General features: G+C 39.5%; 1 protein-coding gene across 1 annotated transcript in view; it reads right to left on the bottom strand.

Annotated features, from left to right (window-relative positions):
* ncanb (neurocan b) overlaps positions 1-15,541 on the bottom strand; it is a 141,449-nt gene that overhangs the window by 32,786 nt on the left and 93,122 nt on the right. The window contains exon 11 of the mRNA XM_040052746.1: positions 12,041-12,154. Within this exon, the coding sequence (XP_039908680.1) occupies positions 12,041-12,154 (114 nt within the window). The remainder of the gene's footprint in view (positions 1-12,040; positions 12,155-15,541) is intronic.

The raw sequence follows: 15,541 nt of genomic DNA, 5'->3' as shown, positions 1-15,541 counted from the left end.
AGCATGAGAAAGGTGGTGGACAAGCCCAGAACTACATGGGAGGAGCTTGTAAAAGATCTGTAGGCAGTTGGCATCACAGTTACCAAGAACACCATTGGTAGCACACTACACTGTAATGGATTGAAATCTTGCAACACCCGCAAGGTCCTCCTGTCTGTGTTAAGTTTGCCAGTGAACATCTAAATGGTTCAAAGAGGCTTGGGGAAAAGATGAAACCATAATCTAACTCTTTAGCATCAACTCGACTCATCGAGGAAGAAAAATGCTGAGTATGACCCAGAGAACACAGTGAAGCACTGAGATGAATTCTCTCTTAATTAAAATGTAACTATGATAAAATATGATTGTTCATTACATTATAAGAGAGAAAACTTACAAATTCAGCAGGGGATCAAATAATGATTTCCCCCATTAAAACCAAATTAGTTAATAAAATGCATATTACTTGAAAGTAATACCCCCAAGTGACTGGTTCTGTGTTATTACTCAAAGGTAATGCTGTGTGAAGAGGTACAAACCTGGAACCTGCACCTGTGGTTGAAATTCAGGGTAAAATCCTATGTGGAAAACTTTCTGTGCTGAAAATGAACTCTGAGATAACAAATGAAAGACAAAAGAGATTGTGATACTGCAAGGCAGGCTTCAGAACTTCAGTATCAGAGTACAATTTTCTTGGGAATATCAGAAAGAAGAAGAACAGAATCGTGGTAAACCTCCAGCGCACCTCAAAGTATTACTTTTTACAACCTTCCATCCGAAATGTTCATTAATGCACACCACTGGAACACACTTCCTCTCTTTTCATCTTTTCTTAGCACCTGTTCAGATGCTTCCTTTCTGTTTCTGCTCTCTTCTCCACATTTTCTTTCTCTTCAGCCTGAACTTTCTTTCATTCGGGGAGGAGGATAACAGTTGCTTCAGGAACATTGTTTAATTAAGCACCCTGAATGAGAAAAAAATTACCTCTCATCTCTCAAGGTTTACTGCTTGGAGAGAGAACTGGCAAGTGTTGAACACACTAGCATATGGAATGAGAGTAAACCTTGCTATTGCTCAATTTGAAAAGTCTCTGCCAGGCTTAGGCAAAACCTCAGGGATATTCTATGTGAATACCTGCCTCTGTGTGCGTTCACCTGACTTTCTCACTGTGCACGTGTTTTCCTTCAGGAGATTGCTGTGGGCAAGGTAATCCAAGAAGCTTCAGCTCCCTCACTTCTCAGTCTTGCACATGTCTTGGTCGACATGTTATTTGAACGCTTGGATCTTCATTAGCGGTAATAGCCTCTAAAGACCCACAGGATGCACAAAATTTAATTATGAGTCAAGCTTTTCGCCAGTTTAGACAGCAGCAGTATTGTGAGAATCAAAACAACGCTGTGTCCATTCAGACGTCTCCGTTCTCACCTAAACAAGAAGAGGCTGACCTTAAACAGCAAACCAGGGCTTGTTTACCACACGTCTAGCCAAAGTGCTGAGGGTACAGTGGCAGACCAAGACTGTAGAGACAAATATTCTCCAAGTTTCTGGAGGGCTTAGGCTCTGAAAATGCAGGTTGAAGATGGCAGTGGTTCTCTGCTTTAATATAGTCAAGGAAACACTATTAACCAGGTCTACAAATATAATATTATCTTTACTTTAGTGATCCCCCTAAAATAGTTTTTTTTTTAATACTCTGAATAACGAAAAGAACCAGTAAAAGTTTCCAGAGCAGTTTAGGGCAACCTTCAAAGTCACAAAATAATAACTCACCAGAAACAAATGCAAAATGTCAGAAAACTAAATCATATTTCTGACATGAAGTTCACTGAAGTTTAGACGGAATGATGAAGACAGACATCAGCCACTATCGCTCATTTCTTCCCCCTCCCTCTGCAGCTGATGTAGCAAGCACCCGTCTAATGCAGCTGAAGAATGAGTGGGGGTGGCTGCTGTTTTAGCCTGGAGCCAAGTTTAAAACAATTTAGAAAATTTGAAGATAAGTGACAAACTGAGCTGGCAGTTTAGTCACACACAGCCAGCTTTCATTTTAGATCGTTTTTTAACAGTTTGCTTTAACCTTGTGGTCTTTTTGAAACACGTAAGTGCAAGGCAGTGTTTTGTGACCATTATGGGACTGGAGGAGATGCTGTAACTACTGGCCAGCTTGAACTTGTTCACACAGACCAGTCTGTTAGGCAAACAATGTAAGCTCATACAATAAAAAGAAGACATTAAGTACTTGTTTAGCAGGGTAAATAAAGTTATCATTTGCATAAAGTCCATTACATTTATGCCTGTCACGTAAATGCAGTGGAGTGGATGGCAAAGTAGTTAGAAATACAGTTCATCACCATTTGGATGAACATTTGGGTCTGGGTTTTACTCACAAAGGTTGTGATGATTGCACTTACAGTAACAAGTGTAGCTGTAAACTCTCAGTACACTCTGCTTGTCTCAGTCAGAGAAGAAAGGCTGCAGCTCCACCACAAATTACACCAAGACACATTGTCTCTATTTGTTTGTCTCAGACGCAGTGAAAATACACCGCAACACTGCACTTTAGTGTTATAATAGTAGAGAAGACATCTAAATTGACCTACAGGATTTCCGGAATGGCCAGTTTGACGTGATGAAGACGAACTGGCCTGGAATGGGCAAAACCTGGCATGAATCTGACTCAGTAGAAATCTGAATGTGTGAATAACTTTATAGATTTTGTATTATTGCAGCACGTCAAAGAAAAAAAAATATAACTGCCTCACAATCTCTTATGCTGTGAAGGTCCGAGGCTTGAACCCGGGCCTACTACTTGTTAGTCATACAGCGTTTGGTCGCCTGCTCACCCACTGAACCAAACCGTCGCTTCCCTGTGATTACTTTTTTGACTGACTTTTGCAACAATGCCTGACCTCTTCATCATACAAAGCAGTCTCCTTCATTTTAAACTTAGAAAATACTATATATTTCAGAGAGCACTATTAATAAAATTAAATAAAAATAAAACAAAATCTGAGATACTGGCTTTTAAGTTCCATGCATTCATTGGTCTTCTCAACAATTTGCACTTACATAATTCAATTTAAATACAGGAAGGTGTTTGGGGTGGAGGTATGGGAAGTATCAAAGCCATTAAACCAGTAGGAATGTAACTGAGTACATTCACTCAAGTACTTTATTTATGTTTAACATACTTTTACTTTATTTCCATCTTATGCTGCTTCCTGCTTTTAATCCACTTCACTTTGAACACAGTTACTGCACATTGTACTTTTTCTTATTTTAAAGCTTTACTTAGTATTATGCACCATTACAGATCAAGGTATTTAGAAATACATTAAAATCCTGTTTTTTGATTACACCTTTCATACAATAAATCTGAAAGAATGACCTTAAAAACTGAGTTTGCATCTGACACTTTATCACAACTGGAAATACTTTTTATGTGAAATTGCTGCTTGGCTACAGTGTGCTTAAAGCAAGCCACTCGCTCCCAAGGAATTCACTGGATAAAAGACAGTTTAATCATCAGTCTCCCAGATTCAGATTACACATTTTACACACTCACATACAGCTCCACTGGGAAATTCAGATTTTTAGTTTAGGGATGCAGTACAAGTGTAAAAACTGGGTAATATCTAATGCAGCAACCAAGATGAGGAGCAAAGTTCTCCTCTGTTTTTATCTCCAAACCATCAGAATATTAGTCATTTTCAGTTTAGCCCAAGTATGTTTTCTACACTTCTAAAAAATACTTTCTAGTAGTAACACTCTCCAAAAGCCCGTAGACAGACTAATGTATGAAGTTGCATGAAATTATGAATAGATTGTGCTTAAGGCACATTAACAAGAGGATGGGTGAGGCCACTGAGGTTAGTGAGGTGGTGACAGTGGACCTAAATCATTAGGTGCAGAATGTGGGTAGTTTTTTTTTGGGACGACAGAGGAAAAATATTCCCCCCACAATCCTTGTAAAAAAGTGCACAAATAATTATCCCTCCTAACTCAAAATTACAAGAAAATCTGTTTCAGTGTAAGCAAGAGAAAAAGGTAAACTGGTATAAGAGGAAATTAGTTAGTGTGAGGAAGTGATTTAAAAACTTGAGCAGTGACAGATTGACTGGAGGACTGCATCTGGTGCTTTCTGAGACACTTCCTACTATTAGTCGACTCAGACTGCTCTGCTCCTCATTAGCCGCAGTGTGTAGGCTTCACTAGATTGTCTGCATCCAATCTACAGCACTGGTGTTGCTGTTGGAATTGACATATTCAAAAGTCTTCATAGCTCTCTGTCCCAGATTCACCTGGCATCCTCTTTGGGTGGGTTGTGCTCTACTTTGCTTCCCCTTCCCTGTAATGCTCTGAGTTTTTGTTTTCCTGTCAGAAACAACTTAGTATTTCAGTTCTATGCTCGTATATGTAATGTATGCTTGTGTGTGTTTGACAATGTGTATGCCAGTCGAAAAGGTGAGCCAGCCTGTCTGGAACAATTTGACTTCCACTGAATTTATATTGGATTTCAATGAATGGTTGTGGCATGTGATGTTTTTGCTGCACTTTCTGATGGCTGCAATCATCACCAACACACCTCTGGGAGAAACTTCTGGCATGCTTGTTTATGTGCTCAACCAGCACTCAGCGGTCACGCTTTCCGCTAACAGCTGTGCAGCCTACTAAGCTGTAGCACGTCCTTCCAAAAACCACACAATAAATATTAATGATTTGGCGTACGAGGAACAGAAAGGGGTGTCAGAGAAGATGGATGACATGTGAACCACTCCTTGCCGGCACTCTGTGTGTTTAGGGTGGCAGCAAACACATTTCTCAAAGATAACCAAGCAGCAACCAGACATCTTGGGATTAATTAGCAACACAATCCTTTTAAGACAGGCTTTTTATTTCTAATTTGTAGATTATTGTTCTATAAAGGAACACTGAGAGGGGGAGTCAGAAGTTATTTCCGGTGGATTGGATTTTAAACGTATTAAGCTGTTGGTTTTGAAACTTTGTTATGCGTCACACTGACTTCACTGCCTGAATGAAAGTGTTCAGCTGCAATCTAAGCAGCCATTTAATAACTAGACATGCAGGAAAACATTGCATTTAGATGGATACATGGATAGGTAAAGTGTTTTGGCTGTTTTGGGATGTATGTACACATTCATAGACTGTTGTCAGGATCCAGGCATGCACTGTTTTTGTTTTTTTTCATTTTCCTTCCTCTTTCCTCTCTTTCCCTTTTGCTGACTCTGTGTTCTCAAGCGGAGAGGTGGGTCCATCTGTGCTCTGCCTACAGGTGGAGCAATCCGGTCGCTCAATTGCAACGCATTCCCTAATCAAACTTCGTGTTTTTAAGCACTGACCTACTGCTCAAGATTGTGAGCAGTGGTGGGATATTGGTTCTCCCAGTTTAGTCTTTGCACTTGCATTTTTCTAGCATGTAACACTTTCTGCATGCCTGTTTTCCAGTTACCTGTGTATGCAGGTTCATTGGAGTTGTTTCCCACATTCCAGCAAGAAGTGCAGAATACAATGCAGCAGGTTACGTACCTCCATCCATGCTGGAATTCGTTCTACAGTGGAATCAAACTGTTTGTCAACTACCTGTCCACTCTCCAGCAAATTCACCTTCAGTCACTTGAAAACTTGACTGCTTGCTTATAAGCCTCCCAACATCACCTGCTTCCATCTTCACAAAAGGTCACAGGACTAATCACTGTTAGTCTTCAGTAACTGTTATAGTTCCCTGGTCCTTGCTAACTGCCTGTTTCCCTGCCTACAGAAACCTCCAGCATTTCCTGACAACACTGTTCTTAGTTTAACAGTCCATAGTTAACTCCTTCAGTTCTGTCAATAAATCTTTTAAACCTCTTAGCTGTGGTCTGTGTCTGCTCCCTGGACCTGGAAAATGGAAAAATATGGCAAAAAAAAAAAAAAATAATAACAGTGTGATAGCACACATTGGTTTGTGGACTTAATTTTTAAGGCTTCAAGTGTAGGATAGAAGCCATTTGCCATTTGTATTTTGTCTGGAGTAAGAGAGCAGCTACATGTAATGCTAGCATGCTTAATTGAGTCCAATGATCTATCAGGTGAAACCTAGTAGACTGTAATTGGCACCCATATGTCACACTAAGTGACCTGCCAGTAATATTGTGTAATTTCAGTCCTTCATAAAGTTTTAATTGGTGAGTTATGAAAATATCATCCATTGTTTGGATATTTTATTTCAGCTTCAAAACTGGGAATCAATAATGATTAAGTTGCTTTGGGAATGCATGGCTTCAAAACAGAACCCCACTAACTAGTGGGTGCCATCACTGTGGCTACATCAGACTTTTATATGCAGTCAATTATGGAACAGTTTCAAGTGGCTATGTGTGAAATTGCAGTGGTTTTTTTTTAGCACTTTGTCTTCATTTTGCAGCCTCAGTCTTGGTCAGCATGTCAACAATGAAAACAACAAACAGAAAAAAAAGAGGGAATCTGAGATCATTTATACTTTTGTGCCTTTTTTCTTTTTGAGGATTGATGTAATTTGTTTTTTTGATATGCAAAGTGATGACCATTTTTGGTCCTCATTCTCTTCAGAGGCCTGTTGGTGGGTTAAGATTAAAGTTCTGGCTCATGTTAAGGGAGTGTGAATTCTGGATAATGTCAACGAGGATCCTCACAAAAGAAACGCTAGGACATGTGAGTGTTTGGTGGCTGAGTAAAGGTAGTTTAGCTGAAAGATCTGTAACTTCACAGCTCTGTGAAACTTCACACACACATACACAAAACAGCAGATGCACCCAAACAGACACACTGACAAAGATGCGCTCACACAGGCAAAAACACAAACACACACTCGCAGAGCGTAACAAAGACTCCTGTGGTGCACCGGAGATGAGAGGCGCAAAAGGATGCCAGAATCGCAGGGAGTGACAGCAGAAAGGTAGGGAGAGGAAACAACAAAAATGAAGCTGACATGAAACACAGGTGTGTGCTGTAGTGGAATAGTAAAGAAACAAATCCACACTCTCAGCTGTACACATTATGTCGTTTTTCTCCCTAGAAAGATGTAGGGAAAAGAACTGTGGAGTGAATAAAAAAAAGCAGACAGCAGGAAAGAAGCTGATGGGAGTTAATTCTCTGCCCGTCACTTTTCACTTCAGTCAAGCCAAGCAAGATGTGGTTTCTGCCTCCGCTGATTAGGCAGTGAGCCAAATTACAGCGGGACAGACTCAACAGCGCAACGCGAGTGAAACAACTGACTGGTGTCTTTGTTAAGCTAAGCGCAAACCTCCTATTCTTTTTATCAAATCTCCTTTCATTGCTGGCAACAACAAAAAATCTGCATAAGTATGGATTGTTAAGTTATTACACAGCAAATCCTGCTAAAGGCTTTACGAATGACAAGATTATCAACAATGTCTCTGAAATCTAAAGCTCTACAATTTGTTTCAAGAAAAAGAAATAAAATGTGAAATGTAAATATAATTGCTAAAATTGCACAGTAACAAGCCTTCTCCTTCTCTCTCGGCACATTCACTGAAGGATTTCAGCCCTGTCAACTTACTATTATTGACTCTCAGATTGGATCACCATGGTAACAGGCCGGAGGAAGCAGCTGACTGGATCTACCCTGCATCCAAGGCTGTGAGCTCACAACACATAGACCTGAACGTGTACAAGCACAGTCACACACGTATGCACACTTGCACTCAAGTACACACAACCAATGATACAGAAAAAAAATACCGGACCACTTTAGTGAGACGGGGACCAATTGGTTGACATTTAAATGGATGGAAGCTTCGGCGGAACAAATGAGTTCATTTCTGCCGTTTCTGTCGCAGTTCAGACCTCCCTCTGGATATCAAACTGAGATCACGCTGAAATGGCAGAGCGACGCCTGTTGCGAATCGCACTTTTCACAGCTGAATCCCACATTTCTGCGAGTGCAGAGCAGCGAGAGATAAAAGCGACAGGAAAACAGAGACTTTAGATTTACACAATCAGTCCTGCTGCTCCCAATCAGCCATGAAGGCAGCAACGCAGCAGGAGAGGAAACGTACGCAGAGCTCCTGTGCATGTCAAACGACAGGCGCACTCAGGTACTCTGTGTTTGGCAAAGAAAAAACTACACTTTTTCTTATATGTCTTATAGATGCAATATTGAAGGATATCAAAGTCTAATTCGTGAGATCAATCAAGCATTTAATAACCAACCCTGATTTGAAGAAGCTCTGCATTTTTATGGGACTTTTAAACTATGCCTAAATGTTTTTCTTTTGTTTGTTTATTCATGATCTGCACCACAGGAAGTGAATGAATATTAAAGAGACAATCATAAGCTCAAGGAAAATTACAAAATGCTGTGACCAAAGTAACATTTGCTCTGGTTAAAGATCAAAAAGAGGTAGATGAGAACTAATGAAAATACAGGGACCAGTGAGATTAAAGGCAGCATTTAGAAGATTTAACACAGCTTGTGAATGAAGTTGTTGGACTTTCAAGAAATATATTCAAGTCAAAATGCCCTACTGTGGTATTGTAAAGGGTTTACAAAACTCATTTGAAACCTTCCAAAAGAATCTCAATAACATCAAACATCTGTGACATTTATTAAAATCTGCAATATGACAGCATGGTAATAGTTAAATCAGCACTTTCAGTCTAAAAGCAGACAGAAGTGAATGAGAAAGCACTTGAAATAGTGACTGTAAAACAACAAGCTACTGTACGGCAGCACTGGACAGCTGAAATGGAGTAAAAGCTTTTTAGTACACAACAAATATGACTTTGTGTACAATGCCAGTCCTGGAACAGCTGATGCTTAGACTAATGTTAGCTAACATACTTATTTTTGACAACTATAACTGCACACAGTCTCAGCACTCATCACTTCTCACTAAAGCTGCATCCTTCCAAGCACTTTCATCCAAACTTCAGCCTTCTGATTTTACTGTTTCTTACTGCAGCAAGCTGTGGCTCCATTATTGTTTACATCTGTGTTGCTCTGAGATAATGCTAAGCTCAATGTTCTGTAGTGTGTGTTGCATTGCTTTCAATTATGTTGTGTGTGCTTTTTCAAAAAAAAAATAAAAACTATAATAAGATTTTAAATCCTGGGTGGACTGCTTTACAAAGTAACGTGTTACTGTACTAAATTAATAATCACATTTCTGTTACAATTATGCCAATATTCATTACAAATGATCTTCAGTTGTCTGCATGATAGGTGGATAGCAAAAAAAAAAAAATGTCAAAGGTGCATTTTTCCCTCTGCACAATTACACTAAAATCAGCTGGTTTCAGTTTGTGTGAAAGAAGAAGGAACATGGTAGATCAGTCTATGACTTCTCAGGAGCACAGATATGGACAGTACATTTATTTTTATTCCACAAAAGCACGAGTGTTATGGTACATGGCAAATCACACCCAGGGCAGAAACAGCTGCATTATACTAACACAAAATGGGCTCATTGCAAACATCTGCACAGACAGAATACTATTACAGTAGGTGAAGAACCCAGAGTGATGTTTAGTCTGTCTGTATGCAGACCCGAGCACAGCGGCCACAGCCCGATCTTCAACGGGTAACAAAGTCAGTGGTGAGTGACTTTGACACAGCCAACATATTGCAGCCTCCATTTTTACATAGTTCAACTGTAGAATTGCTGTGGCAACAACTTTGCTACATCAGAGTTGTTGCCACACCCATTTGCTCATAGGGGGTCATATGATTGTTGGGTTTTTCTGTGTATGTATTACTGTAGGGTCTACCTTACAATATAAAGCGCCTTGATGTGACTGTTTTTTGTGATTTGGTGCTGTATAAATAAATAAATTGAAATTGAGTTGAAAGTTAAATTGAAATCTCTTTGGGCTGGTTTTCAACTTTTATATTCAAACTTAAACACTAAAAGAAAGATTGTAAGCATGTTCTCATTGGGATAGGCATTTGATTCGGCATGTGGCTGTAGGCTTACATTGTTAACTTGTAATAATATGATAGTGCACTTTAGGTTATGTTAAAGAGTGATGCACAAATAATGTCACATGAAGCGTAAAAAATTACTGTCTCTAGGGAGTAATTAAGTAATGTAATGCATTAGTTTTCTTTTAATAATTATCTCAGTGCAGAAAAGAAAAGGGACTAAGAGTTTAATAGATAAACACCAGTGTACACTTTAAGTCTTACTTTTGATGTACAGAAAAGCACCTACATAAGAAAAGAAAAGAGCTAATTCGTGAGCAGAAATGTTACAGTATAAGTCAGTATACAGTAGTCAATATGTGTCAGTGAGGACTAGAGTGTCAAACTGCTGTGGAAACGAACCTGCACGCTGTCAAAGAGCAGAGCTAATTTGGAGCTTTGTGTTTTTGTTCTGCTTACATGTCATTACTTTTCTTTTTGCAACCTGCCAAAACCAAAACTAAAGTTTTCAACATTTAAAATGTCCATTGTGCTTCATTCTCTTCCCGCTCTTTGCGCAGCATCGATTGTTGTTCCCTCAAAGTCCCAGATCAGAAAAGAGTAGTAAAAAGCAAAAGAGACCAGAAGCCAAACTTGCATTAAAAGAAAAGACACATCTTCAGAGACACAACTCTTCTTCTGAGATAAGGTCAAAGGTCAACCTGAATGGGCAGGAACTTAGCTTGGCTGCATTTAATTAAGCACAATTTTCTAACTCTCCCTCTACCTAAAACTCGTCAGCTCAGCTGTCTTCATTGGTTTTCACTTTTTAAATTTAATTGCGCCATCTTAAGGCTCATATTTTAGGAGATTCACAGTTTGCTTTACGCAGTTATTCCCCCCCTCAATATCTCAAATGTGTTTTCTTTGCCAACGTTTGTTAATACTTGACATCCCAAGTTATTACATCATCACAAATGAGCCAATTTACCTATGAGAAATCCCTGGTTGCACTGTATCGAGTATACAGAGACAACTAATACTAGGTTATTTTCATGCTTAAGAAACCCTGAAATTTATCCAGATTCTCAGGAAAGTTAATTGGGATGTCTTTCTAATGATTTCTAAGAAAATCAGCATTTGTTTATTTAGACAAACATCTGCCTGAGAGACTACAAAGGTACTTATGCAATAACTGTACTTTGTTTTTAACCTGAGACATAGTGAGGGCCGTACACATTTCTTCTCCATTTTTATCTTCAATTTTGGTTTCATTTTCAGTCTCAACTGTCAGCGTTATGTGACCTTCTTTTCTTTAGACTGCATTGATTGCACGGTTCTTACATTAGAAAATATCCAATAATATGTCTGTCGTAGAATCCGGGTAAAAATCTGTTCAAAGCAAACCCTAATGCAAACAGTAGCTGTAAGTACCCCTCAGTGGTGTTCTGCAGTGACATGTAGGCCACGTTTCCATGAAATGCCCCTTTTCTCACATGGGAATTCCCATAATGAGAAACAAAACCAGCTGGACGCAGGTGTTCTCTATAAACCCAATACATTATGCCACAGGGCTTCCCTGTCTCCCCCTCCTCAACTTCTTTGTCTACATTCACCCCCTCCTTCTCCATTTCCTCTATCTCCTCTGTCTTCACTGACACATAACTCATTAACTCCATCTTCCTAAATCTACCTTTGTCTCCACATACTGGTCTTAAACCATCTTCTTATTCTCTTTTGCATATACACAGAGGAATACCCAGTCTTCTTTTTTTATTATCCTCGCTTGTTACCTTGCTTCTCCACCTTCATCATCTCTTCCTTTTGGTCCTGCACAGCCCTGTTTTTCTTCTGTATTTTTTTTGCATTATCCTCATCCTGGAGTAGCTACTTTCAACAGCACAATATTACTAACATTAGGAATATACTCTCTGGGAATAATGCTGAATAACTCCTTTTATCATTTTTACTACTGTAATTTTGTATAATCAGGTTGTCCCAGAAGCCCCTTTTAAAGTTTCCGGTTGATCCAAAAATTAAGGTAAGCTACGAACTAATAGAAATTAGAAAGAGGGAATGTATTTCATCCCTGCACACATGCAGCGTTTACTAAAATGAACTAATGAGTAAAAGGGGAAGCAATCCCATTTGCCACTTTACCTTTTTCGCAAGTAGCGCCACCATAGCTGGGCAAACAAAGACACACAAAAGAGTTGATCTCATCGATGCAGGTTCCTCCGTTCTGACATGGATTCGACTGGCAGTCATCAATGTCTGCAGGGAGAGAAAGAACATGAGGAGGTGAGTGAGATTAGACAGAAACATAGACGTATAAACAGCACTTTCCAAATGGCTACTTTTCTAAACTACCTGCCACAGCTTGTTATTGAAAAAAAACCCCTGAGAGATCAAACTTTTGCAGAAATTAGAGCTGTTTCTGAGAAAGTTATAATTAAAGCGAATTGATTGAACTTCATCAGCGAGCGGTTTGGGATGCACTGAAGCGCATGATGCTAATTGCAATGTGTTTGCAGGACGTGCCGCAGTTCTGCTGTCAAACTTGAGCCAAAAGAGAGAGGGAGAGTACGGTGGAAGCTATGAAGAGAGACAAAGCGGCATGGAGGAAAACAAAGAAAAACAGTTAAAATGAACTTCCAACTTCAGCAACAACACTGCTCCCACTCAAAAGTTATCTCGCTAGCAGCTATGAAAACATGTATAATAATGCAATTTAAAATTTCTCAAAGTGACCAGAAACAAAATGCCGAAGCCATCGCTTAGATGTGATATTAAAGCAAGTTTAGATGTTTGTGCACAGGCATATCCAAATTCACACATATTTCACAGAGGCGTTGCCCGGGTGAGAGTTCCCATTCTGTTGAAAAATGGTAGCTGTATTTCTCTGGCTGATCTGTGCCTGGGGGCAAAATCATTAAAACTGCAGCTGGTATCCCACAGTCCTCTGCCATCACAACAACTGAGTGAATCCCTGGAGCTTTGGCAAGAGGTCACAGGAGGGGAGGAAAGGTGAAGGGAGAGGAGGGAGGCAGCGGAAAGACAGAAGACTGAGGGAAGATGAGAGGATAAAGAAATACTGACAAACATGGAGAGGAGCAGAGTTAGGAAGGAGAGGTGATGAAAACAAGGATGGGTGGAGAAAGCCATTCGGAGAGGTGATACGATTCTGTGAGTCTGGGAAGTTGGCAAGTTTCAGGGTTGGATTACAGCGGCTTTGCAGGCAGACTCTGTTTGGGGCGGAAGAGTCTGTTTGGATAAAACAGCATGACAGCTTCATTGCTGGTGCCCCGCTTTGGGCTGGCTGATATCAAAAGCTGAATTTGATGCAGGAGGTAGAGACCCAGCCAGAGGAACCGGAATGAGATGCTTGGTTTAGTGTATCACTGGAAATCCGTGTATAACTGCCTCTGTCTGTCTGAGTCACGACAGGGTGGAAAAAGAAAGTACACGAAGAAACAAAATAACAAAGCAGAGATACGCAGAGAGTAAACACTTCCCACACCATTAAAATGAGCTTTAGGTCTGGCACAGATAATCTGACATTATAAGTGGGTGGCTGGTCCAAATTTTAAGGGGCAGTGAATGGAAAGGCTTTATCATTGTTTGGCTTTAAAGCAGCACATCGTTAATTTTTTTTTTATCTTAAATGCTCAGGAACTTATCAAGAAGTTTGATATGTAAAAGGTTATTATAAGTGCATATGAGGGCAAATTTCACTGAAATAAAAAACACTGATGTCAACAGAGTTGTCTTGGCTCAGCTCTTTTGCTTAAATTTCATTCAAATTGGAGGTTTGATCTTTTAAAAGAAACAAACAAACACACCAGTGTCACTGGATTATAGTTCCATATATGGGAAAGCGAAAACCAATGGGGGAGCTACACAAGTAAAAAAAGAAATCTATTCCGATCGATTCCTGGTGAAGTATTGCAAAGAGTTATCAGAGTTAGTTGTTATACAATTGATTTTACTGTGCCAGTAATCAAACTATACTATCATCGCTCATCTTCACCGTTTTTGGTTTGAATCTGTCTTTTATGACTCTCACAATCTTTAGAAAGTGCAACACTAAACAGCTGCAGACTGCAGCAGGACTGTTAAATGCTTTATAAACTGCTAAACAGGATAGGGCGGATCAATACTAATAACCCAAATGGCATGTGAAGTACTGGACTAGCAATGCAACCTATGTAAGTTATTAGCTGTCAAATAACCTAATGTGAAATCAATAAAGTTAAAATTAACAGCAAGTACCCACAGCCACATATGCTTCAGAGAAATGATGATATACAATAAGATACTACAATGAAAGCCTCAAAGTATAATGATACAATATTACTGTATAGTCCTCTACTAAACAAAAAAAAAGTTTATTTATATCTGGCTTGCTTTTACTGCATTGGCAGTGTGTTTGGGATGGCTGCTGAAAAATAAAGCTGTTGAATTCATGGTGGATCAAAATCTGAAGAATGGCTTCTTGACAGCCACCCTTCCACTGAGACCATTTCTGATGAGGCTTCATTGAACACTAGCGCGATCAACTAAAGCACCAGATTTATATCGTCGGCCTGTGTCAGGTCTCAATTGGATTTTTTGGGGGCTTTCAAATACTGTTTATCTGTTGCAGATTTTTCTTTTTTTTAGGCTTGCCACATCTTTTTTCTTTTTTGTCCTCCAGTTTCCAAGTGTCCAGTTTCCTCTAATTTTTTAAGAACACACTGCACAGTGTACTGAGATATGGTAAGTTTTTAAGCTATTAGCTCTTTGGGAATTATCTTACAATTTAACAGTATGTCTGTAAAAGTGTGTTCCCGCTGGCATTTGTTTGCCCCTGGACTAAAGTGAAGGACTGGACTAAAGATGAGTTAAAAAGTGATCAAAGTCCAGCTTGGAAAAGCCCAGAGAACTATTGTTCAAAACCACATTTAAAAAATTAACGCTGTCTCCTTAGAAGCCAAAATATTAATAAATGAGGGGTGATTCAAGACTTCTGCACATTATTGTAAATGTGAGTTAAACAGCCAAACAAAAAGTCAGCAGCTCTCTCTTTGCTTTCGCTGTATGAGATAGCAATACACACAAGGCCTCAGCCATTGTGAACGGCACAGGGGTGATTAAGTTAGTGAAATCAGTCATAAAGTAGACAGGGCCAACTCTCAGTGTAACACTCAGAAAGTTGATTGTGTTCATCGAGATGAACACAATCAACACTGGCTCACTCATTTAAGTCACCTGGATGAGTGACAAACGTTTCTTCCAACGCTACATCCAGATGAACAGAATAAGCTTTCTTGGATTTCATTACCTGGATGATGGAGCATGCATCAAGATATTTCAGTGTAACAGAAATTCAAAAGCTGTACCATTTGCTGTATCATAAGAGAAAATACAGGCAAAATGAAAGAAACGTTACAGCAGTATCTCTGTGCCTTTTCCTTCATCACTACAATATAATGCCCAAAAGTAAAGGTTAGTAATACGCTACCAAGATTAGCAGGTGAAATTTAGCTTGTATCTAAATGAGAGATCAAGAGAAAAGAGTGAGACGGTTAAAAGTTAACCTATAAGCTATAGTAGGGGCGATCGTGGCTCAAGAGTTGGGAGTTTGCCTTGTAATCGAGAAGGTTGCCGGTTCGAGCCCCG

This window comes from Simochromis diagramma, unplaced genomic scaffold (assembly GCF_900408965.1).
Source record: "Simochromis diagramma unplaced genomic scaffold, fSimDia1.1 OVJJ01000419.1, whole genome shotgun sequence".
Taxonomy (NCBI): Eukaryota; Metazoa; Chordata; class Actinopteri; order Cichliformes; family Cichlidae; genus Simochromis; species Simochromis diagramma.
The sequence above is the reverse complement of the archived record's forward strand: the minus strand, read 5'-3'. Positions and strand labels throughout refer to the sequence as shown.